We start from the raw sequence: 23,550 nt of genomic DNA on the forward strand, positions 1-23,550 counted from the left end.
CAATGATTTCTGGTGGTGTTACACTTTTTTGGACATCCTTCACTTGGATCATCTTCAAGGCTGGTAAGGCCACGTTTAAACTCGGCAAACCATTTCTTAATTATCGAAAACGAAGGAGAAGAGTTCCCATAAACTTTTATGAACTTCGAATGAATTTCTTTTGGCATTAAACCTTCTTTTACAAAGAATTTTATAACTGCAGGATACTCAATTTTATCAATTGCAAGGGATATAAACAAGACTTTTGCTTCAGACATCTGTATAAAACAAACTACTTGATAGAATGACTTGCTATTTCACACGGATGGATGCTTATGACAGATGTACCAACTTAGAAAAAAAAATCTTACCGATGGTGTTGCCATATATGGTCGAGGCCGAGAACTTTTCAGACCACCCTCGTAGTTTACAGTTATACAATGTAGTTAATATGATTACATGCTAAATTTTACAATGTATTATGTATTTATTTCCTTTTTTTTTTTTTTTGAAATTTGACAAAGTGTTATCATTATCATATGGCGATTTACATTTAGACTATTCACATATTATATTTTCGATTTAGTACAGAATGTTATATAACAATAACAATAATTATTATTATTATTATCATCACTATTATCGGTTAAGGTATATTGCGACTTGAAAGTTAATTGTAATGATTGGCTAATGAGGATTACTTGATTAAGCCGTGCTAACCCTGCCTACTTCGAAAGCTAGGGTAGCTTTTATGAAGAGAGTAGGATTATCATACACTATTTATGTTGTTTTATATTTTTTATATTTGAGAATATCTCAAATTTTTGTATTTGAGATATTTTTGTTGTTGTTTTTATCATTGAACTGTTGTCATTTTGATCCCTACTGATTAGAATGAGACATGTTTGATCTCTGATTTGATAACTGTCGACTGGTAATGTAGTGATTTTGTTATAAAAGTTTGGTATGTGACTGATGGATGATATCACTATAAAACTTGGTATCCGACTAATGTTTTCATTAGAGCGTTCAGTGCAAATCCAGTCCGTTGTGTAGTCATTTACAACATTTTCTAACAGAGGTGAAACCCACCGCGCGCTTAATAATATTCCGACTCAATACAGTTTGCTAACCGTTAGCGATCGTAAGCTTGTTGCAGCAATTTGTGCATTTCCTTTTTTAATGTTGTCTTTTTCGTTGTTGCTCGCACACCAGCTACAGGAAAGAAATCAATACAACGAAGAGCGTGTAGCATAATAAGAACGAACATCTCAAAAGCTTGTGTACAAGTTGGAAATTCTGTATAAGTATATTTTTTTAATAAATAATTCTTCGAATTCTGTGACCTGAAATCGAGCCTTAAAATTCTTCGTTCGATGATTTCTGCAGTTTCCCGAGAAAAGCTTATTCGGATTAGATATTCACTCCTAATCGAGAATTATCGCCATGCTGTATGACCATAGAATATTATGTTTATGAATATTCCATGTATTCTCAAACTATTTTATGTTTTGCAAATGTGGAAAAAAAAAACACGATACTTTCCTCTAATAAGAGGTAATCTTGTCTGCAAAAAAGTCTCAAGTCGGAGCTATACTGTCTTTCTTATTTTCAAATGGAATACTACAAACAAATAATTCTGTCACAAATTATATTGTGAAAATTAAATAAATTATGTTGAAATATAATACAAATCATAGTCTAATTTACAAATGTATATATCATTAAAATTTTCCTCTTAAAAATCAAGAAGCGTTGTTGTTTAGATTACGCTGAAGCAACTGCTTAGGTTCATTTGTTCGCATTACTGGAGAAAACCCAACCATCATTAAGGATGCTAATTTGCCTTCATTGCAAAAAGAGTTCTTATCAATTCCTTGCGTCCTTAATGGGATTTACACCTGTGTTTTTCTTTTCCGAACCAAACGGCAGATTTCGTTGTTCCAGCTTGCAATAAAGCACAATCATGGAATGAATTACCAAAGAAGATTGGAATCGAATGCCACTTCCTCTGGTTTCATGAAAAATAAATAAATAAATAAATAAAAATCACTCAAAATATTTGAAAGGGAAATTTCAAAATCAAAGATGATGTGGCTCTACATTATAATTACAGTGTAGAATCTACACTGTAATTATAATGTAGATTAATCGGTCCAAACATGTCTTTCTAGTCGCATTGATTCTCGTTGTGAATCGTACAGTCGAGTGATAAAACAAGTTAGTAAAGCTTTTTGATGGGTACTTTTAGTGACCAACACTGTCATTATTATTATTTTGGATGGAAGTCAGACTTTTCAAGATTTTCAAAGATTATTAGCAAAGTATAGTGAAAAGTGGAGTAGTTAAAGAGTCGTGTATTAATAAGGTTCAAAGAAAAAATTGAAACCTACGATTCTCAGTAAACGCAGAGGATTGCTGTCAGATAATGTTCTTTTACATCATGAAATGTAAAAGAACACTGTTGTTCATTCTTCAATCCTGACCTTACACTGAGTGATTCCCACTATTTTTGATTCTCTAAAAAGTATTTCTCACAAGATAATGGGGTTTGGGATTGTTTAGAATCACTGCCAAAGCAGCTAAAGCTATGAGGCCACTTTATTACATTTCTTAACTGCGTGTGTTCTGGCTAATTTGAAAAGCTCCTTTGAATGTTTCTCGCGTCCTAGACGGGATTATTCTAACCAGTGTCTTTTTAACCAAGGCATAGTCGATACCAACTGAGCTATGAAGGCTCTGGTATCAGACAAAGAGTGCTCAGAAGAACAATTCAAGACGTTGTCAGGCGGCATTAAGAGTCTTGTGGAGCTATATAATATAACAAGTATTTCGAAACGGAAGGGAACTACGTTTAATTAAAATAAACAACAACAGGAAATTATGTCATGTCAGACTGTACTGTGTGTAGTATTTTAACTTTATGCAAAATTTGGATTTGCATCAAGTTAAAATTTGAAATTGGATGTCATACTCTATTACGACATCAATGCGAAACAAATACTGGTAAAAGCAGATGACTAATATTTTACAAGTCGCGATGTTTGCTTGTTTACTTAAGCCAGAAATATATCATGTGCTATACTGAAACTCCATTCCATTCCCGAACTGATGTATATTCAAAAGTTGCCTACTTTTCTTACAGGTTTTTATTAGTTACTATATGAAGTTTGATATTCTGACTCTTTCGCATCCATTCAGTATTTCAGGATAACAATGAAACTGTTGTTTTCTAAAATTTCTCATTACCTCATTAGGAATATGAGGAACATGTTTTACTGATGTAATTAAAATGTATGGCAATATTTCCCCCTTAAATTTATTTTTGGTGTACTTTTTGATTCTAATTGTAATCTTGGAACCATTTGGGCGTAGGTTTTCAGAAAGACCTTCCTAACCAGGTAAGACTTCTGTCACCTTGACAACAGAACTAGATGGCGCGGAAGACAGTTTGGGAGTGTCCCGTTGTTGAGCCAAGTAGGTCAGCAAACTAACGAGTGCACACAGACAAGCAGTTGCGTGTTCAAGTAAGGACGATATTTAGGACGGAGCAATGTAAGTGGTTTGGCAGGAATCTGGACAAGAAAAACGTTGTTAACAGTGTAAGATAACCTTGAACTTTTTTTTTTCACTTTCGAGAGAGGGAATTGTAACAGCATCTCATTATCGTTTATATTTGTGATCCAGTTTACCCACACTCGGCACTGATGTGTTGTAGGTCTTATGACATTTCGTTTGTGGGTCAGATATGTCATACAATGAATAATTTTTTTTTTTTGTAAAGTTTAAGAATCCTATGTGGAAATAAGTATTTGGACAGCATTATACTTCCGAGAAACATAAATTGCAGATGCTGCAATAGCGCGGATGCAGTTTTACTTCAATAAAGCAAAATGATTGTAAGTGTGAAGTATTGTGGTCATTTTTCTCTCAACATTTTTCTCACCGCCGACGTTCCATTTCCTCGCAAAAGTTATTTATTGGGTGGAGGTCGGTACTCTGTTCTTCATACCACCTCGTAATAGTACCACCATTGTATGACATGGTGCACGGTTGTGTTGAAATCAGAAGCGGTACATATCTAGAAGTGTTGCATATCCGTCTGCTTTCTTTCATCCTTTTACGCAATTTACAACCTTATATAGTGATGAGTGAAAGGGCGAAAGCCGATCAAGCGTGGCAGCTTTAGACGATCACCCCTTCCCCATTACAATCTTCACAGCTCGGATGAAAGAGTGGGGCATAGAAGTTTACAAGGCAGTCACCACACCAACACCCGCGGAACTTCTTATTGATTGGGTCCCTTTCCACGTTGGACTGTCAAAATTTCCATACCACTCTTGTAAGCTAGATATCTAGTGGTATTTTGATTTAACTTTCCAAAGTTTGGTCCGTTATTTTTCGATGTTCCATCCTCACATTGATTCTTAATTATGTAATCTTTTTACGAATGTCGCTATCCTGAAGCGACATTCGTAAAAAGATTACATGTATACATATACATCTGGAATCATATGAAAACGCCTCTTTCGAAGTCCATACGTTTACAGTATACAGAGTTCGATGTACCATTGACAGTAGTTTGCATTGACAGTGTACAGATGTATATCGCACTTTTCAACATACGCTCTTTCTGTTGGCTTTATACCGTGTGCTTGAGACACCCCTGTTTAAGAATGAAACAGTCAGATATGTATATGCCTACCGCACAACCTACTGCTTGCTATATAAAGTAAACAGATACACTTCTAGATTCGACTGTACATCTGTTTGTGGTAGTTAATGAACTTCCATGATGAACTGAGCTGGCAGTTAATGAACGGACTTCGAAGTGGGCAGCGATATCAGTAGAAGACTGCATCACACCAAACGATACGGAACATTTTCAGCCGATAGAGATGTGAAGGTGCGTACTCATCCAAGAAACACAGGAAGAACAAGAAGCTAACACTAAATTATCAAAGAATACTCGGAAAGTTATTACAGAAATCTCTGCGCTTTAATGCGAAGTTGAACATTTATAAGTTCAAAGAGTTTACAGGGATTCAGGTTAGTCGTTGAATACTACGTAATCATCACTTTTTTGCAAATAAGTCAAGCAGCAATGGTAGTCAGCACTGTGGCGATGCTTGAAATCCGTGATGTGTGGTAGCGAATCACGTTACATCCATTCTGATAGCATGATAGAATAGATTGCTGAGGAACACTTTATGCTCGAGCATTAGAAACGTGCATAGTCGTAGTAGCACTGTCGAGGTGCTGCGCGCAAGCATTGAACTTCTACTAGGTAATGCAATGTTTGCTATATTTTCGCATTTTTACCGAACTGACTGTTATCTCTTTAAATATGATAATTCACCATCATACTGATGCTTGCAGACGGTATGGCTATATGGTTTTTTCTTTTAAAAAAAAAAAAGGAAATGAAAATTATATCCATCAACGGCATGTGGAGTAGTACCTGTATTCAAAGCAGAATGGCATATTATTATTATTAAGAGAGACATCCAGAGAGTCAGGGACTCATCCAGGGAAACCACATACTACACGCACCAGCTGTCATACTTATTCTTGAACTCATTCACACTGTTTGCACACACAACATCCAATGGCAGTCCATTCCACTCACGCACCACCCTGTGAGATAAAAATCTAGCTCTAAATCCCTTCTTAGCGGCATTCATTCTTAGCTTAGGGGATTCCCTGTTATTCATTCCCAACTCTTCATAAAATGATGAATTCCATCAACTGAAATCCAGGAGACCAGACCTGCACACAGTTGTCCAAGTGAGGTCTTATCAAGGGGAAAAATGACATCTGTATCTTTACATGTGAAAGTTCGTTTCAGCATTGCAATTATCTTTTGCAATCTTTGTTAGATGGCCTCCTAAACTTCAAATTGCTATCCATTAACACTCCAAGATCCCTAGCCTCATCAGTTTCTCCTAGCATAATCCCACTTATATAATACGACATTGGATATCTAATGACTTCAGAGTGCATGACTTTGCATTTGCTGACATTGAATCGATATCCATTTTCCCAAACCCACAATTCCAGCCTATTTAAATCATTCTGCAAGTACTGCATATCGTCAGCATTCCTGATTACTCTACCTATCTTTGCATCATCTCGGCAAATATCTGTATGTCGCCTGTCAAGTCATTCCCAGTATCATTGCTGTACAGACTGAATAACAGTGAACCAAGGACTGATCCTTGTGGTACAACACTAGTTACCTTAAATCTTGCAGACTCACATCTCCCATATACCACTTTTTGATATCTGTCAGTCAGTCATCCTATTATCCACGCTAATATTTTATAATCCAAACCCATATTCTCAAATTTATGCAGTAGTCTTCCATGTTGTATTCTGTAAAAAGCCTTAGCAAAATCTAAAAGTATCATGGTGTATCCATTTCCTTTATCTGGTTCAATGGTAACATTATTATAGAACGTGAGCAAGTTGCTAAAACATTACTTTCCCATGCTGTTCATTGCAAGGCAGAGATTCCTTGTCAACCCATTTCTTAATGCGAGCACTAACCAGTTTTTCCATATCGACTTTCCAACTATCGACCAATCCGATACTGATTGTCGATAGTTGGATACATCGGTTCTTGCACGACCCTTGTGAAATGGCATTATTGACATTCTTTCCATTCCTGCGGAATCTTTCCTGTTCTGAGACTCAAATTATATAGCCTGGTCAAAGGAATAGCCAGCAGCTGAACACTCTTTTTGCACCTGTGCTGATATCCCATCACTCTCTATTGCTGAATTGTTATTCACTTTGTGCAACAGCTCGAATACTTCCTCTTTATACAACTGAGTTTCTTCATTCTGTGAAGAGGTAGCAGTGAACTCAGTGATGCATACAACAAGTTGATAACTTTTAGCGAAATGGGCACTCCTTAGTTGAACAACCTCTTCTGCATCTGTCACCCTCACACTGTCTGAATTCAGAAGAGTTATTCTTTCATTTACTTGCAGCATATAGATAGAATTCTTGTGGGTTGTCTTTAGCTCGCAGAGCCAGTTTCTTTTCATACTCAAACTTAGCTTTCCGTACAAGAGTTGTGACTATTCTAGCCTGCTCCTTATAATTTTCATAACGGACATCAACCTTATGCAAACGGTATTTCTTCAACATCGTCCATTTCTCACGAATCCCTTGCTTAATAAGATTACAAATCCATTTGACTCCTACGCTATTTATTCTTCGAACTCTCGGGACACATTCTCATACCATTTAAGTATTTTTTAAATGCTTTCCATGCACTGTGAATATTCTTCCCATCCAGCAACCGATACCATTCCACTGAACTCAGTGTACTCCTCAGTTGGTCATAATTTCCTGCTTTGTAGTTCAGCATGTAACCTTTCCTGAATGGAACATTCATAAACTTAGTCACTTCCCAAGTGAGTACCTCATGATCACTGTCACCAACCGGAGGCAGAATAGTTACATCTTTAACTGAAAACACCCTCTGACACTATAATCAGATCTAAGACTCTTTGACCTCGAGTTCCTTCTGTCACATGCTGCTTGAGGAAGTTGTCGCGCAACAGCTCAGTAAATTCAATTTCACTCTTCTCGTGAGATTTTACTGCTACCCAGTCAATATTTGGATAATTAAAGTCTCCGATTATGATCACTCTTTTTGCGCCCATCGTCTCTATTTGGTAATGCATTTCTTCATCACTATCAACCGATCCACCACGTCTGTAACAACACCCCACTATATAAGTGATCTGTTAGATTCCACCTCACATCAGATGACTTCAAATACTCTTCCACACGAAATACTGTTGCTAATATGGCAGCCATAGGTCTCAACTCATTCAAGTCATCTGATATCATTAGCAGTACGCCTCCCCTCTCCTATTCTGTCTATCCCTCCTAAAAATACTGTACTCTTTACTCAATACCAGTTAGTATGTCTGATTCCTATAGCTGTCTTACTAATGCCTACAATCTGAGGTCCGAACATATTGATCAAGGCAACAAACTCTTCCCCTTTGTTTCTTATACTCCTAGCATTCGTGTATAGACATAATATCTACCTGCAATGTCTTTTGTGTACTCTTGTCTGCATCTGCATGACACAGTTGGACAACTAGCAGATTTCTATTATTTTCTAGTGTTTTATACATGTAGACATCTTTGCACACGTTTGATTGATCCGAACCGGACGAACACAAAGTCCAAATCGTTCTCTCCTCGTAATCATTTCCATGATAATGCCCATTCCCGTCATTAGCACAATTATATAACATGGTCGCTCTTACACTCATATTCTCACCATTCCGTCCATTATAAATTTAATTTCTCTGATAACTGATTGAAAAAATAATCATTGTCTCATGCCAGTTATTATTTTTTCAAGACTCCTGATACCAAATGCATTCAGGTGTAGGTCATCCCTCTTATACAAATCTAATCTTCTCTCAGACTCACTCCATACATCGAAAAATTCCCATCCATTCCTTTTGCCACCATAGCCTTTCTTCTTAATTCATTTTAATTATATCGAGATAATATATTTACCTGTTTTCACTCGACCCAGAGGAAGACCAAGATATAGATGGATTGATAAGTAAAAAGCGCCTTAAAAGACAGTAATATAAGATCTGATAATACTGGAATCTTCAGAGATAATAGATTAATTTGGAGGAAAATTGTTCATTGGAAGTAAGTCATCGTGTAATAACTTTTTTCAGTTATTTGTAATGACTATCATAATTATCCTGTACACCCCACACCCGCGTTTGATGATTATATATCTATATATGATGGTTTCCCAAACTGTCTTCCTCGGAAAGTGAATAAGTGGTCCTTAAAAAATTATCAAAATTAATATGAGATTGGAATGGTTTTAAATGCTGCGACAAGTTCAAACATGTTTGAAAATCAGGCGCTCCTGACTTTGCTTGTGGAGTGTGCTATTAAGGCCAGCGCGTGCTGGCCTTTACTCAGCCGCCTGGGGTTTGTCGACACCTCAGAGCGCGAGTGAAGTACGGAGGTATTTTCTATTCTAGGAAACGTGCGGTCACAAGCAAGGTGAATGCGATGCGCTGAGGCCCGGCACGCCTGTAGTGTGCGCTGTCGCATTTTTGCGATTCGATACAGCCTGCTGCGGCGATAGTGTGCGCTTAGCTTTACATTGAATATAAGACAGATGATACTCGACTCTAACAAAAGTATTCCGTTAAAATTTCAGGATTTGTGAAGTGTTCCTTCTTAAGAAAAGTTTGGGAAACGCTGCTATATATTGAAATATCTGGCCCACTCACGAAATGTCACAAGACTTACAGCACATCAGTACTGTTGAGCGTGTGTGGACAAGAGGGTAAAAAGAAAGGAAGTAACTATTGATATTGTTTTAGAACAGCTGGAGGTTATATTCTTTGGAGGAGACAGGGTAAGGGGCTGGATTGAAAGATGAAGGAAAGAAGTTGGTTGGGTAAGTTTGGAGCTAGATTGTAAATGGGTGTTGACCAAGTTCATCTTTGGTTTTGGAAGAAAGTGAGGAATGAAATTAGCCAGCCATGCAGAACATGCTGATATACTGAGAATACAGATACTGGTACTCATCTCAGTATTTTTATTGTAAAACAAGAAGCCCTCCACACTTATTTTAATGTAGCGTATATTACCTAATAATAACTATAATTTTTAGGATACCGTAAAAATTAGTATATATACACTTTATATATCAGTGTTTATAAATCTTTGTAACTGACATAGCTAACCTATCAAAATCATCTCTGCAAAGCATTCGTAAGCACGTGGCATAATGCTCCACTTTGTTGGAGGAATGCGAGGAAACCTTTATAAGGATTTTCAAAGAAAAGGCGAGTTAGCTAATCTCATTTGGTTGCGGCAGTTTTTATTTTTCTTCTCCTAGGAAGTGAGAATTTTACTTCTGAAAAACAGTCAAATGAGAAGAACACTTGCAGCTAACAAATGAAAATGCACGAAATGAATGAAAAGAGTTGGGACGATGAGGAATGGTATACGGTTACCTCTCCCCCCGCTGAGTCCAGAAATTCCATGCAAAAATTTTTTCATCATTGTTTTTATTGGAATTAATGATAACAATAATAATAATACAATTCACAAAAAGTTTATGACTGAGATCACTGTTCTCCTAAATCTGTGGTGCTAACGTTACTGTTCTGGACGGCATTCAAGTCTTCATGGTTCTTATGAGGTATATATTTACTTTTTCTCTCGCTCTCTTCCCCCCACACAAATTAACTGTGTCTTAGCTTATTAACTTAATGATACGGCTTGTTTCGTCCTTTTATCAAGGACATCACTGGGTACAAATACCACAAATACCACGGTGGTCTGAAAAGTTCTCGGCCTAACAATGAAAAAACGAATTTATAATTTCCAAACTATTTTTATTTTTCAACGTAATCTCACATAAGACTAATACATTTATTCCAGCGATGCTCAAGCTCCATTATCCCGTCCCTGTACTGGTTCAGTAAGATCTGCAAAATACCCCTCTACAGCTGCAATCACCTCTTGATTCGAAGAAAAACGCTGATCAGCGAGAAAGAGTTTTAGTTTTGGGAAGAGATAGAAGTCAGAGGGAACCAAATCTGGGAAATAGGGTGGATGTTCCAACAATTCATAGTGCAGATCCCTTAATTTTCCCATTGCCAAAACACCTTTGTGTGCAGGTGCATTGTCCTGGTGGAATATGATTTTTTTTCTTCTGCAAAAAGGTCTTTTCTCACGAATTGTTTCGTCTAGTCTGGTTAAAAGATCGAAATAATATTCCCCGGTTATTGTTTTCCCTTTTTAAGATAATTAATAAACAAAATGCCTTTAGCTTCCCAAAACACCGATGCCATGACTTTGTCTTTTTTGGCGCTGAACAACCAGCTTCTATGTACTGTTTTGACTGTCGTTTGGATTGTGGTGTGTAGTGGTGAATCCAAGTCTCATCTATGGTAATAAATCGATGCGCCAAATCAGTTTTATTCTTGTTAAAACGCTCCAAGCACTGTTCAGAGATTTTCATGCGAGTGCGTTTTTTAGCTGCTGTGAGCAAGCTCGGCACCCATCTTGCGCAAAGCTTTTTCATTTGCAATTCTTCATGCAAAATATATCCTACACGTTCTTTTGAAATGCCTATAGTCTCAGCAATTTCACGCAATTTGACTCGCCGGTCATCCAATACCACATCGTGCACTTGATCAATGATTTCTTGTGTTGTTACACTTTTTGGAAGTTCCTTCACGTGGTTAATCTTCAAGGCTGGTACGGCCACGTGTAAACTCGGCAGCCCATTTCTTAATTGTCGAAAACGAAGGAAAAGAGTGCACATAAACTTTTATGAACTTCGAATGAATTTCTTTTGTTAAACCTTCTTTTACAAAGAATTTTATAACCGCACGATACTCAATTTTATCCATTTCTAGGGATACAGACAACACTTTTGCTTCAGACAGGACAGTTGTGTGAAACAAACTATTTGATAGAATGACTTGCAATTTCACATGGATGCTTATGACAGATGTACCAACTTAGAAAAAGAAATCTTGCCGATAGTGTTGCCATCTATGGTCGAGGCCGAGAACTTTTCAGCATGCGTTGCTGCCATGGTCTCTCGTTTACGCCATATCTGAATGGTTGAATAACATTCTGTCTTAGGCTTTTATTTAACAATCTAAGGCTTAGGGTGTTGAATAATGTTGCTTGAATAATATGCTTGATAACGATGATGAAGCTTGATGTTGAATAATAATGCTTGAACTGAATATCAACCTTATACTGTAATGTTTATCTTCAGTCCAGATGGTTGTGGATGAACCAGATTTCTGCGGATTTCTGATATCTTTCTTTCTTTTGACTTCATGATGTTAACTTCGGTGTAAGACAGTTATGGGAGAACCTTTAGGAATTGGAAGGCCGCATATCACTTTACGGATTCCTCATAAAGCTCACTTTTGGATACTCGACAGCTTTGTTCCATATCAGTCAGCTCTATTTGCATATTTTCAGGTGCAGTAGAGACATCAACCAGATGTGGTTAGAAAGTTTTACATTTGGCGCACAAAATTCTGTTGATGTAATATAAGTGTAATTTAAGATGCTATTAATGCACCGTTCTTCAACTACCTTTGCCAATTCAGAAAAAATGTTCTGCTGAAATTACAAGTTTGATACAAGAGTTTTCTTCCCAAATGCTTGAATATTCTCCTACATTTTATATATTGATTTAGTATTGCCTTGTAGACAAACATTTAGCAGGTTTCGTTTTGACATTAAGTCGCATCAAATGCAGCATTTCTAGAGAAATCCTCTTTAGAAAATTCAAAAGGTTTATTTTGTTCCAGCGTATTTTAGAGGGATAAGGAAGATCCACACTTACTGTTTCCTCGTCAATTTGAAGCACATTGAGAAACTGGCGATGCCTTGAAGCATTTCCTCGAATATAGTTAACAAGAAGTGAGAATCGAGAAAATAATGATATTTGCAGGGTAGTACCAGATAGCTGTGAGAGTGGCGTTGAAAGTGAGAATGAAGGTAAACATACGGAACGAATGAATGAATTATCGGAGAATAAAAATGATGAGACTGATGCAATGAGTGAGATAGCTCGGTTACGTGGAGCGATACACAGGGCAAATCGGCAGCTGGAGCGTTGGCAAAAATGTTTACTGAGCCGTAGCGACTGATAAACGGCAAAAGTATGATAGAAAAAATAAGAGTATGATAGTGAGTGTAAACGAAATGAAAGAGCGAGTGTTGTATGAAGATTCCTTAGTAAGAGGTGTGTTAGTTGAGAGAGTTTAACAAAATCATACCAACCTGGTGCGAACGTTAAGGATGTAAGCGAGTCAATTAGAATGCAAAAGCAGCGGGTGAAAGAATTGATAGTGGTAGCAGGTACAAATGATTTGAAAGGAGACAAAATGGCTATGAGTGAGGATGTGAAGTAATTGCTTGAGGTAGCAATTCCTTCACATCTTAACAGAGTTAGGATGGTGAGGCTGTTCTGCGGTATGACAGTGAAGAGTATAAGAAGGAGGGCCATAATTGCAAATGACTTTATGCGTGAATTATGCAGGATGAGTGGTGTGGGATGTGTGGAGTGAGTTCGATGGGCGAAAAGGATTTATATAAGATGGATGGTTTACATTTGCATGGATTTGGTGCACGGAGACTTGAAAAGGTGTAGTGGAAGTGGATGTGCAGAATCAGGGAAACTAGAGTTATTAAGGGGGAACGGGGGGGAAGTAGATATGCAGACTTTAGGGAGACAGTTGAGTGTATGAATGTGTGTAATATGCCCAAGCGAGTACGACAGACTACGAATCAGAATGGGATAGTTAGTATAAGGCATCAAAATAGGGAGAAGACAAATGGGCTTCTGCAATTCATGTATACTAATGCCAGAAGTATTAGGAACAAGAAGGAAGAATTTTTAGCCTTGGTTGGCACTTCCAGGCCACAGGTTATTGGCATTAGTGAAACATGGCTGACAGAAGATGATATAGCTAGTGGGATTGAATGTGAGGGGGATCTAGTGTGTTCAGGAGTGACAGGGAGAATAAAATGGGGGAGGAGTGTTATTGATGATAGTTGATGAGCTACAGCCAAGGAGAATAGAAGTGGAACTGCAGGATAGAGGAAAGAGCACATTTGAAGCTATTTGGTGTGAGATTGAAACTAGCAGAACAAAATATACAGTTGGGTACTGCTATAGACCAGATGATGGAATAGATGGTGGAGATAGTATGCATAAGCAAATAGAAGAAATTAGTGGAAGGTGGATAATTATTATGGGTAATTTCAACTATGGTAACATTGATTGGAAGGAGGAGTGGACACATGCGAGGAAGGAATTGGATTTTATGCGATTATTAAGGGATAACTATCTGCGACAGCATGTAATGGAAACTACTAGGGGTCAGAGAGTGTTTGACTTAGTAATTGCATCTGAGAATTTAGCTGTAACGAATATGAACACATTGCCACCAGTTGGTGAGAGTGATCATAGGGTCTTGACTTGGGAGGTGGCTAAAGGTGTGGAATTTACAATTAAGACAGGGTACATGTGGAATTATCGGGCTGGTAAGTATGACAAGCTTAGGAGTTTGATTGGTTAGTGCCATGGCATGTAAAACTGCAAGGACTAGATGTTGATAGTGCATGGGAGGCGGTAAGGAAGAGTTTGCATGAAGCAATGGCTGACTGTATACCTAGAGTCCAAATAATAAATCAAGTAGGGGTTAAATGGATGAATAACACCATTATGCTTGAGCTGCAAAAAAAAAAAAAAAACTATGGAGGGAATTTAAGCAGAAAGGTGACCGGCAGGCACATGAACGTTATAAAGCGCAGGCCAGAAGGATAACGAGTGTGGTAAGAAAAGAAAAAACGGATTATGAAAGAACATTAGCCATGCAGACTAAAGAGAATCCCAAACAGTTTTTTCGATATGTTGCAAGTAAAAAAAATATATATATATATATATGGTAGAATGATTTTAAAGAATGCCGATGGCAGGGAGGTAACCGAATCAGTTGATATAGTTGAATTACTGATCGAGCACTTTGCAAGAATATATCATTCAGGTGGTGACATTGCAGGAATGAATGAACCAATAGATTATACGGGAATTGTGGTGAATGAAGTGGAGGTGAGTAGTCTATTACAAAACCTCAATGTCAATATATCTGTGGGATTGAATGGTTTAACAGCTCGTGTCGTGCGTGAAGCGGCTAAAGAATTGTCAGTGCCCTTGACCATTTTATTTAATTTGAGTCTCGGGTTTGGGTTAGTCCCGAGGGGGTGGAAAGAGGGGAAAATAGTTCCACTGCATAAAGGAGGTTCCAAGACTGCTGTTGTAAATTACCTACCGATTAGCATGTCAGGAATCATTGTCAAGGTCTTGGAGAAATTAGTCAAGAAAAAAATACAGGATTGGATAATGAAAATGGGATACTGTATTGGGGACAACATGGTTTTGTGAAGGGTAGATCATACCTCAGTAACTTGCTCACGTTTTATAATACAGTGACGGCTGAACTGGATAAGGGTATGGGTTTACAGTGATTCTACTGGACCTTGCTAAGGCCTTTGTCAGGATACTACATGGAATTCTAATCAGTAAACTGCAGCATATGAGGATGGATATAGGGTTGGTGAGATGGATAGGAGGATGGTTGATGGAGAGATATCAGAGAGTGGTTTATTCAGGCGTAGAGTTCAAAAGACGGCTTGTGACTAGTGGTGTGCCGTAGTGTTTTGTTCTTGGACCACTACTTTTCAATTTGTTTGTTAGCGATATAGGAAAGGATCTGAGAGGAAGTGTTCACTTGTTTGCTGATGATGCAAAGTTGTGTAGAGCAATAGTGAGTGCACAGGATGTCAAAGTTTTGCAAGATCATTTGGATAGTTTGGAGGACTGGACTAAGGAAAATGGATGTCGATTTAATGTGGCAAAGTGTAAGGTTATGCATTTTGGAGTGAAAAGATTAGCAGCAGTATATCACATTGGTGCACCCGTACTCCAGGAGATTTGGGTTGTTGGATAGGGAGTTGAAGTTTAGGGGAAACATCGCAAAAGTGGCTAAATCAGCTCATCAAATCACTTGGTTGCTGAAAAATACTTTAAAAAGCAGAGAAAAACAAGTTATTGTTCCTCTGTATCGAGCCTTGATAAGACCCCATCTAGACTACTGTGCCCAGATATGGGCGCCAGGGTTTCTTCTTCTTGATGGGGAGGAGGTGGAGAGGATCCAGAGGCGAGGTGGCGAGTGATCAAGATGATAGAAGTGTATTGAATGAACCTTATGAGAACAGGTTGAAGATTTGTGGGTTGCAAAAATTGCTTGCTAGGCGGAAAAGGGGTGATATGATTGAGACATTCATATTACTGAAGGGTTTCTATAAGATTAATTCAGAAGATATTTTTGAGAATAGGACTGGTGGTGGGAGGACTAGGGGCCACACATGGAAGCTGGGCAAGAATGTGGTTAGCAAGGGCGTTAAAGCTAGGTTTTTTACTTGGAGAGTGGTGCGTGAGTGGAATAAGCTGTCAGAGTCTGTTGTGGGTGCTATGACTGTGAATGAGTTCAAGGCGAGGCTATTTCTTTTGATTCTAAGATACGCCTCTTTAGTTCGTCACCGCATTTATGGATAGTGGTCGTAAGGTTCCAGTCTATCTGCTGTTGGCGCTCTTCTAAATTGGAGTTAGCGGAACCATTGGACCCATCACACATGAACAATAATTTAAGCTACAGGTTGCCTGACTCTCATAGCGCAACGATTCAATTCTGGAGCTCTCGAGTCAGTAGCCACTCAAGTACCTGCCACGCGGACACCAGTTCAAATTTGACTGTTACTATCCCAATTTGTTTTATATGAGAAGTCCATGTTTTTTAACTTGTTATTTTTTTCCAGTTCTTTTGTAGTTATTTACATACCTGAAAAAGCCTTTAATCAAACACAACGAAACTAGTCGCGTTTGTTTAAAGTTTTTATCATAACTTTCTCGTGTTCCTAGTCAATATAATTATTATTTTTAATATACTATATATATATATATATATATATAAATATATATATATATATATATATATAAATATATATATATATATATATATACAGTATATATATATATATATATATATATTGTTGTAATTTCCTAAACGTCCTAAACCATTTAAATAATCAACATCAGAACATTAAATTCACATCAGAACTAGAGATTAACGGCGTTCTCCCCTTCTTGGATCTAAAGATCAGTAGATTACCTGACTGTCTTAAATTTTCAATTTTTCGAAAAACCACCCACTCTGATAGATATTTGCATGGCTCTTCTCATCATTCCCTCCTCAGAAACTGGGCATCATCTCCACCCTTGCCCATCGAGCAAGATGTCTCACTTCCACAGAAGAAGACCTTCAAACAGAGCTTAACTTCCTGAAAAACACCTTCTTAAATAATGGATATTCATCTCGTAACATCACTAAACGTTTGAGACCACGCCAACAACCTCAACAAGAAGATGAATCCAACCCTATCACTCATATACAGTTACCATACATCAGCTCTCTTACCCGAAAACTATCTAGGCTTATGAAGAAATTCAACATAAAGACCGACTATACTACTCTGCCAAAACTTCGTTCTTTTCTGAGTCGACCAAAACCAAAACACAACCAATTGCATTTTCCTGGTGTTTATAAAGTTATGTGCGACTGTGGTCGACCTTATTTTGGCGAGACAGATGAATCTGTTTCACTTCGTCTTGAGGAACATAGACGTGACATCTCCTACAGTAGAATACGAGCGAGCGCCCTTTCCAGTCATGTTCTCTTCTCCGCAATCCGCAAACTCTAACCTCGAAGAACGCCCACACCAAGTTGATTGGGACCGATATATATATATATATGATAATTCTAATTCTATTCTCTTTCATAAACTTCTGAAGACGTACTCTACGCATAAACTTTCCTAAATATACGAATATAAACGAATTTTGCGTGGAGACAGCTTTCAGTGTACAATCGATGAGAAAAATCTGATAGTCAGGAATTTTTATTTTAAGTATCTCTAAAAAAATTCTGAAAAAATGCATGCTTTCGCTAACGTTAGTTGACGAGCCATTACTGAGATCGAAAGTTTCGTAAAGAAGTTGACTGTTACATATCTGTAAAAAGACTCACGACGGCGTCTTTGTACTTATTCGAGGCAATGGTAGCAACCACGTACCATAAGAGGTTGCTATCCTGTGATGCCATGCGTAACAAGCAGTTTGTCTAATTGTACAATTGGATATACTACTTCTTTCTGCAAGAAAATAAATACTTGGGCATTGGAAGTTATGGCGTGACATTAACTTTGCTTCTGTGTTTGTAAAACACAGGATCGATGATCGATTTATGACGATTTATTTCGAGAGACGTTATATATTCGGGCATTACCAACTCAGGATTTCCCCTACTAAATATATTAAAAGTTTAGCTGCATTTTTTAAAACTATGCGACATTAGCAACGGCCGCACTATGAACATTATTAGACTAAACATTGAAAAATTTCAGAAAAATTCTCGCTGCCAAATGTAAGAAGTAGGCCTATCAAAAAAGCGTTTTTTTTTTTTTCTTTTCTAACTCAGGAAATTTCGAAACAGTTCTAGGCGTCACCATTTTTATAGCCTTAATATTCGTTAACCAAAATTAACTTCATTGAACTAGTAGCATATGACAATTCTTTCTGTTTCTTGTTCAGGTTAGATGTTTTCGATACGATGAACGAACGGATAGGACGCTCATTTAAAGCGTCAAGTACGATCAGGTAAGTTTTGTGTGAAACAAAAACTAGTGTTGCATACATGATATTCCATGCAAGCTTCATTATTGTTAATGGCCGAATGGGTAAAGCTTTCGCTCTATCACTGACATACTAATGATTTGAATGTTTGCGAAAAAAAAAAAAAAAAAAATCCCTGCGTGATGACTTTCATTTCGCGAGGTGACACCGCCATCGCGTTGTTTACGTGATTGTGAAATGGGTAAAAGCCGTGTTTGGTCTTCAGATCTGTTCCACGTTAATCTTGTCATCACCTATCATAGTAGTGGATGCGTATTTATATTTTTTCATAATCTTTCATAGATGAGAAGGTTTCCATAAAAAATTACTTAATTAAAGCACTTTGTTTACGAAATTTCAAAAAAAAAATACTATAAAATTGTTTTTCTTCATGGCCTCAGTTCCTCATTTCTAGTTTAAGCAGTCATAGCACAGTTTAATTATTTTTTTAAAAAAAGATATTTCTCTTCTTTGAGTTCATTCGATCAGAAGGGTGGATGCCATGAATTGAAACATTTTCCTATCTTTATTCATTCTTGAACACGTTTCACAATTCTTTCCGTCCAATCACAATATCAGAAAATTGGGTTCTCCTTTGTTTACTCTCCTTTTTTTCCCCCCCCTTCCATTTGTCCTTCCAGAAATATTATTTGAATTAAATGCCTGTCTGTCTAGTTTTTTGTTTTTGCCATATAAAACTTCCCCATTTTCATCTTGTCAATAGGTTTCTTCTTTCTCAACCCCTTATCTGCATCTCAAACAGGTACTGATGTGCTGTAGGTTCTTGTATGTCTCGTGTGTGGGATAAATATATTTCTATTTTTTTATAACCACATTTCAAATGTTTATACCTTTTTAATGGAATTTTTGTGTCTACTCCGTATCTGTGTTCCATGAAACAAAATTGACCAGATATAGTAAATTTAATCAGTCTTTTCTTGGTATCCAAACTAATATCTCTTGATCTTAAGAGTCATTTCTTTCACTGCCATTCAACTTATACGAGATATTTTCATTTTAATTGCATTTAATTTCATTTTAAATTCATTTTCCATCTTGAGTTATTAACGGACAGAAATGTATATAGCATCGCACGTTTTCAATCTTTTGGCTGTTTTGATGTTTAATACTGGTTTCTATTTTTTTTAACAGTTAATTTAACTCTAATTTATTACTTACCAGTTTTTATATTCAGTGATTCTTGTAATTTTCCTGGCTAACTTTCCGTTAACGCTGCATCGTTTATATATCTTAAATTACTGGCATTAGTTTTACTTTAATTCTCTTTCTGTGTGTGATCTATTTCTTTAAAAAAATTATATTTTTGCACTGTAATTATTACAAGGAATTAGGGAGAGGACACACCCTTCTCTAACTTTATCTTTTCAATGCTAATAAAGGCTCATGTAATTCATTCTTTATTTTCATAAAATGCGAAGCAAATACGTGTAATCACTCCTTTTCATCTCTGATCCTCTGAAATTAGCATTGCATCTTTATCCTTTTGAAAGCCACCCACTTTTGCACTTCACTGATTTCCTTCATTAATTTTGTTTTTATTTCTTCCAATATTATCATTAAAAGTAGTTTCATTATACCGCTCATTATGCTGATTAATCAATCATTTGTATAACTCATTGCTTTGTCTTTTTTGGAATATTTATAAATACAGATTTATATTTTCAATAATATATGCTGTATTAATGTCCATATTTCATCTAAAACTCTTTTAATTTGTCTTAATAATGTGTACATGTATATCATCAGGACCCAGTGTTTGTATTTCATTAATCAATAGCATCTCATTCCATGAATAAAAAGAAAACAGAGAGAGTGATTGATTGCACTTTCAGTTTCTTCTTTTATCGTTCATGTTTTTTTTTTTTTGTCTTTCTCGGCAAGTATCTCTGTTATTGTGAAAAAGATTTATTCTCTCTATCTCTTTTTTTGCATGTACGTTTTATGATAATATTTTTAATTTTTGTCTTCAATGCTATTAGTCTTCACCTAAGTTCCTTTTTGTCGATTCCTTTACTTATGAGTTCTTCGATCTTTTGCTTTTTTTCACTTGTTGTTATCTTTTTCTTATTCACATGAATCAGATAGCTGATAATGTCTTTTGCCGCATGCAAAAATTCCCGCTGTCGTTTTCCGATGCTAATTATCATCTACTGGCAAGTGTTTCATTAACAAGTAGCACGTTAATTTAATGAATTTACAAACCTTAATTCACAGAAATATATGTTCACCGTTTGACCTTTGGGTGCTTATAGCTTTCTGTAGTTCATAATTCTTAATAGCGATAACGACTAATCCCCTCCCACTTAACTCCAACAAAATTAAAAATTATATGTTATCCACCAAAGACCTGTTCATAGTATATATCGCACATACATTGAACTTTCCTCAAGGCCAGCAATACGTGTGCCGCATTCCCTGATAATTTTGTTTTAAATTGAAATAATTATAGACGGGCTGTCAAGTAAAAGTTCTCTTTAAATGTAAATTGTCATCGCATTATTTTTTTTTATTTGCTATATATTAATGCTAAACTCTGCCAATAGATACTAATGGTTAATTTGATAACAGTTTTAGCTTTTTCTTTGGAAGGGGGGGATTACCCCTCTCTCTCTTTATCTGTCTGCAATGAAAGACTTTTTCAACTCAATATCTCTAATCGTTTTTAAAGAATCATTATAATAAAACTTATGAACATTTCTTATCTGCCTGATGAATATGTATTCATTTAATTATTCGTTAGTTTCTTTTTCCCTTCAGTTGCACTTTCCGTTTTTTTTTTTTTTTTTTTTGAATAATTAAAATCTGAAATTCGACAGAAAGAAAGTTTAATAAATAGTAATTTAATACATATCGCATTTGGACTCATGATTATTTATATTTTTTAGTGGAGGTTAAAAAATCACGTATAAAAATTGCATTTATAATATCATAGCTTTTCGATTAAAACTGTAAGTAAACAAGTTGCAGGGGAGGGGGGAATAATAATACTTTTTTTAGTAATGATTTCTTTTAGGCTCAACTTAAAACTTCTTTCGCTGTGGGAGTGACTTCTGTAGCTGACAAATTCTCAGTGCATGAATAGTCGACAGTTGTAAGCACAAGCAAAATACTGTGTAAAATAATGTCTAGCTGTTCCGTTCACAGTAATTTTTATTACTAGGGAAAGAACTTCATCGTCCTCGTGAAGGTTCATACACCATTAGGTTCGTGCTTATTGGAGTCCAGAAATGGCTTGAAGAAGTATCATGTGTAGTCTCTAGAGTAGGGTTTTCGGATTATCTAGCCACCACGGTACCAATGTTTTTTTATGTTTACAACGTTTTCGGATGGAAATTAGCATAAAAACAAAGCTAGATTACTAAAGATTACTATATTACTAAACCACTGAACTAAAATAAAACCTGAGATACGTCTTCGAAAGCTCTATGTATTAAAACCACCATGCGGTTATTTATTTGATATATTGTTCTTAGGTGATTTTGAACCTAACTAAATAATCTTTACATAAAATAATTATTTTAGTTGTGCACATCTTCATGTTTAAATATATGATACATAAAAAAGTCCATTAATGTTCACATATTTGTAGATCGATTGTCACACGCACGATCGATGTACATATTTTTCTTCCAGTTTTTTTGGTAAAAAATATTGCCACAAAAAGTATATTTTCTCATTGATTAATGCTTTAATATTTCATGTAATTCACGTTATAAATAGCAATAACCAAATTGCTGAATAACTGTACTTCTTTAGTAATAATTAACCAGTGGAAACTGAAATGGGTTTTGAAATCTAATATGGATTTAACATTTTCTTATGTTCTTAATTTCGAACTTCTGCGAGTTTCTAATTTGGAGCACGAAGAAAAATAATTATTGACCCTATACGCATAAATTTGCGGGATTTTTCCTTAGAGTTTTGGTTAGGGGGTTTAGTTTATCCCAATGTATGCATTGCTAATTTCACAACACCCTTTTCGACTTGTTTCATCCAGTTTGCAAATTCTTCACGGTCTGACTACTGAGGGAGTAAGTTATTTTGCTATCTGTTTCTGATGATTTTTCTTTTCTCAATTTCCAAAAATAAATAAATAAATAAATATTACAGCCAGCAAAACCTGCTTCGAATAGTGTGAATATCAGTGCCATCCTCTTAAACTTAAGGCTTATCGGTGTGTTTATAGAACATTAATATTCTTCTCAACTCTCAAAATCATAATTCATTTGCATCAATATTCGCTGCGCCAGTCGCTTCCCAGTACCGTGACTAAAACTGTTTTTCAAGCATTACTCTTTGTTCAGTACTGCCAGCAGCTCGTGAAAATCACGAAGTGCTAATCTAAACCACTACTCGTTATACCAAGAGTGCTTCTTAAATGAGACTTAAACTCCAACCCTAGGTCATGACCTAAACTAGGACTGAGCTATGAACTTCAGTAAATTCTACTCGCTAGATTTTGGCTTCATCAGGGTACGTGTCGTAGTATGGATATCTCAGATACCAAATTAGTAACAACAGGTACTCTCACCAGTTCTGTTGAGACCTATATATTGTTGAACCATCACAGATTAAGAGAATTTAATTTTAAAAAAGTTTAATTAAAAAGAGTTTAATTAATTTTTTTTCTGAAATTAAAATAAATCCCTATAATTCTACAATAGAAGTTCCCATATAAAAAAAAAGTTTATTTAAATTATATTTATGATCAATCACTTATTTTTTTGTTTTTTATTTAAATTACAAAACTTATTGACTGTTTGCACAATGTCTTCAAACAGAAGAAGAATACATTATTATCAGGAATGCATTATTATCAGACTATTAGCGTTCATAAACAACTGTTAAAAGTGAAAAACTAATTTCCATTAATGATTTAAATAATTTTAAATGTGTAAGTGAAATTCAAGAATAAATCAAAATAAAAGGAACAGTATAAATATAAGAAGAAAAGCCAAACGGCTATTTTTCTGGCGAAGTTGATAAATGAAAGGGATGAAAATCCCTTATTGTTTTTCAGCCAGTGTGTGTGTGTGTGTGTGTGTGTGTGTGTGAACACCACGCGAGTTTTAGGTATCGGAATGAACATGATGCAGTGTTTTCGTACAGTAAATGACATCGTTATCGTGCTTGTATGTTGTTTGTGTGACAGTCCCACCTACGAAACATACCACACATGGTCCTTTTTTCAAGCCACTTCG

The 23,550-nt window shown here is 36.2% G+C and overlaps 1 protein-coding gene across 1 annotated transcript in view; it reads left to right on the plus strand.

The window, feature by feature from the left end:
* The window catches only part of LOC150104735 (SCAN domain-containing protein 3-like), a 56,677-nt gene that overhangs the window by 24,725 nt on the left and 8,402 nt on the right, over nucleotides 1-23,550 (plus strand). The window contains exon 3 of the mRNA XM_090395618.1: nucleotides 18,248-18,313. Coding sequence (XP_090251744.1) covers nucleotides 18,248-18,313 — 66 coding nt within the window. The remainder of the gene's footprint in view (nucleotides 1-18,247; nucleotides 18,314-23,550) is intronic.

The sequence above is a fragment of the Typopeltis vanoorti genome, chromosome 7 (assembly GCF_054136105.1).
Source record: "Typopeltis vanoorti isolate ZY-2024b chromosome 7, IOZ_Tvanoo_1.0, whole genome shotgun sequence".
Lineage (NCBI taxonomy): Eukaryota > Metazoa > Arthropoda > Arachnida > Uropygi > Thelyphonidae > Typopeltis > Typopeltis vanoorti.